The 3,782-nt window shown below is 38.8% G+C and overlaps 1 protein-coding gene across 1 annotated transcript; it reads left to right on the forward strand.

The window, feature by feature from the left end:
- Positions 1–580: 580 nt before the first annotated feature.
- Positions 581–2,911, forward strand: LOC308239539 (serine/threonine-protein phosphatase 4 regulatory subunit 3B-like; the record flags this gene model as incomplete). Its single annotated transcript, XM_080652316.1, has 1 exon — positions 581–2,911. One exon carries the CDS (start codon positions 581–583, stop codon positions 2,909–2,911), a length of 2,331 nt encoding a protein of 776 aa, XP_080508442.1.
- Between the last annotated feature and the right edge of the window lie 871 nt (positions 2,912–3,782).

The following is a 3,782-nucleotide window of genomic DNA, read 5'->3' on the forward strand; positions in this document are numbered from 1 at the left end:
AAATGGTTCTTGGGGAGAGGGTAGAGGGTACAAAACCTATCAAGGGAAGAGCAGTGTGCTTGGCTCCAATTCCTAAGCCTCCATTTGTAAGCCGGTAGCATTGTGCATTGATACGTATACAACGTTCCTTTGAGTGGAATCCTGGGGGAATCATTAGAATCCTGCCCAAACCGAGGCTTTCCTAGGCAGCCGTAAGAGGGCTGAGAGAGCCTCCCTTTTGAAGCGCATATTAAGGAAGTATGGGGGAGCAAAATGAAGGCAGGGGGTAGTGAGAAGGAAATGAGATGTAGTGGGGCTCCGGGGAACCCTACTGACCTCAGGAGCCGCCGGCGCCGCTGTGACGCTCACTACGCCCAGGCCGCTGTGACCCCGACTTCGCCGCCATCTTTTCTGCTGCGATTATCGCCATCTTTTCTGCTGCGATTATCGTAAGGAGCTCTCTCGGCCACCGTAGCAGCCGTAGCAGCCATAGCAGCCATAGCAGCCATAGCAGCTACACCTCGAGTCAGTTCCGGGTGTACGTATCTCGGAAAACTTCACCTCCGAGAGCAGTGCTAAGGTAAAGTCCCCCAAGTTCGCCATGGCGGACAAGTCCAGTCGCTGGGTAAAGCTTTATGCCTTGAATGAGAACAAACAATGGGATTACCTTGGCTCAGGGAACGTTACCTCAGTTCCCTCAGAATCCCGGGGCGTGTTTCTGGTAGTTAGGTCGGAATCAAGCGGCTCGCAGATCCTGGAGTCCGAGGTACTCCCAGACACGCCCTATCAGAAACAAAAAGACACATTAATTGTTTGGTCCGAAGCTGAGAACCACGGAATGGCGTTGAGTTTCCGAGACTCGGAAAGTTGTCATGAGACCTGGGAAGCCATTTGCCGGGTTCAAGGTAAAGACCCCTCTGTCAACGTCACACAAGACCTTTTAGATGATTTAGAGGAAGAAATTGAAACGCTAGGAACCGATGATTTGGATGAACTGCCTAACTGTGAACTCAGTAAACTTAAACAGATCGCTAACTTAGTTACCTCAGCTTTCGATTCACCTCTCCGTAGGAGAAGGCTGGCCATGGTCTTCGAAAATGAGACCTATATTAAAAAACTACTGCAGCTGTTACAATCCTGTGAGAACGTGGGATACACTGAAGGCTTATACCATTTGCATACAATTATTAAAGGAATATTTTTCCTCGACAAGACAGCTCTGCTTGAGATCTTGTTTTCTGATGAGTGCATCATGAGTGTGATAGGATGCCTTGAATATGACCCTGCTTTGGATCAGCCAAAAAAACATAGGGAATTCTTGACCCAAAATGCAAATTTCAAGGAAGTTATACCGATAACAACCTGTAAACTTAGACAAAGAATACATCAGACATACAGGGTACAGTATATTCAAGACATTCTTCTCCCTACACCATCGGTATTGGACGAGAATTGTCTTTCTGCTCTTAAAACTTTTATTTTCCTCAACAAGATGGAGATAATCCACATGCTCCAGTCAGATGACAAGTTTTTGCCTCAAATATTTGAACAGCTAAAGGACAAGACTATTGATAATGATAAGCGGCACGAATTGTTATTTTTTCTCAAGGAATTTGGTGCATTTGCTCAGATATTAAAGCCTCGAAGCAAGGATGCACTATTCAAAACATTGACACAAATGGGAATTCTTCCCACTATTAAAGTTCTAATGAGCCTGGATGATTTTCAAATAAAGTCATCTGCTATTGACATATTTGCTTATCTGGTGGAGTATAGTCCATCCGTGATCCGAGAATTCATACTAGAAGAAGACCAGCAGAATGAAAAAGGTAGCCTTCTCATTAATTTAGTCATTAAACAAATGATCTGTGATACTGATCCTGAGCAAGCAGGTGCTTTACATATAATGGGACTTCTTCGTTTTATACTTGATCCAGACAACATGATAGCGATGCCACAGAAATGTGAAAGAAGTAAATTTCTAAATTTCTTTTATAAACAATGTATGCATAACATAATAGTACCACTTTGGGCCACTACATCAGAAGATACATTTGAAGAGGATCATATACTTGGAGATGACATAAACAACAAATATTGCCTCCATGATTATCAAACAGCACAGCTGCTTGGCATAATTTTAGAGCTGCTAACTTTTTGTGTGCAACATCACACATATTACATAAAATACTATATTTTGCGAAAAGACTTGCTGAGAAATGTCTTGATCTTGATGAAGTCGAAACACACTTTCTTGGTCTTATGTGCTCTTCGCCTTATGAGAAGGATAATTGGCCTTAAAGATGAAGTTTATAATCGTTACATCATCAAGGGAAATTTATTTGAGCCGGTTGTAAATGCCTTTCTGAATAATGGAACTCGATACAATATGTTGAATTCAGCTGTTATTGAACTGTTTGAATATATAAGAGAGGAAAATATCAAGTCTCTGCTTGCACATGTAGTTGAAAAGTTTTACAAAACACTTGAATGGATTGAATATGTTCAGACATTCAAAAATTTGAAGATTAAATATGAACAAGAGAAAGAGCGAAAGAGTCAAAAGAGTTTGAATTCTCTGCAGAATAGTAAAATGTTATTGTCAAGGGCCAGAGACTTGGAGAAGAATGAAGTCTCTTGTAAAGGAGATAAAGAAAATATAGAGGAAGGAGAATCAGGTATGAAACCACTGGGAAGTGATTTTCAAGATGATTGTGATACATCTGTGGAGACTGAAAAAACAACAGAAAATGAAGACAAGGTGAATCTTCCTAAAAGAACATCTTCTGGTGACCTCAAATTTACTTATTCCCATTCTGCTGGGGATGCCAATGGAACAGATAACCCAATGAGATTAGTGGATTATTCGGATGATGAAGAAGATAAAGAAGATGAAACAGCATTCAAGAAAAAACCACATCTTAATCCATAAGATCATTATGAGAGACTCTCAACATTATCAAAGTCTACATTACTAAAATTATGTAAACATCAATTAGCTAAAAATTCTGAATCTAAAACTTTCTCATGTGAATTTAAAATTATGCAATTTGTGACAAAGATGCTTAGTATTATCATCTAGAAAGGGTTAGTTCTGTAAAACCAAGCTTCTCATCATCTTAAAAAAGAACTAACCAGAACATGAATAATTTCTTAGCAAGAAAAGTCTGTGTTTGGAGCGAATGGGAGAACAGGTTGATAATATAATATCAATGTAGTTTTGTTCCACCAGTGTGTATTAGAAACAACTGTTAGCAGTACAGTTGCACAACCTGTAACATTACTTGCCCAAAATCATTGACTATGCTTTTCTTTTATTTAATTGCCTTCTTTGAAACAAAAATTAATGTTTATGTTTTCATGGAAATGAAGTCAACTGCAATAAAAAAACAAGTTAAGCTATTTACATTTCTATGAAGATTTAACTGCAATTCAGCTTTTTCAGTGTGTATTTTCATAATAAAAAAGGAAGCTGGTTTCAAAATATTCAGTTGTTAATGTGTCTTTGTTTATATTGATAAGAGGTATTAAAAGCCAGTTCCGTAGTATTCTAAAATGGTGTTCTTCAGGACCTTGGGAGTAGTAGAACAGAATGCTTTAAACTTGGAAGTCATTTTCTCATTCCTTAATAAAGCTGTGTGTGACAAGAGCAGCAGGTAAGTTTTAAAATGTAATTTACAAAGGCTAATATACAAAAAATAGCTCTAAATGAAGTGGCACTTAATATCTAGCAACCATTTTGGGCCAAGAAAAGGTTACTTAGATGTCAAATTCCACATACAGTATATGAAGTTTGTTTTCCT

The sequence above is a fragment of the Plecotus auritus genome (assembly GCF_963455305.1).
Source record: "Plecotus auritus genome assembly, chromosome: X".
Taxonomy (NCBI): domain Eukaryota; kingdom Metazoa; phylum Chordata; class Mammalia; order Chiroptera; family Vespertilionidae; genus Plecotus; species Plecotus auritus.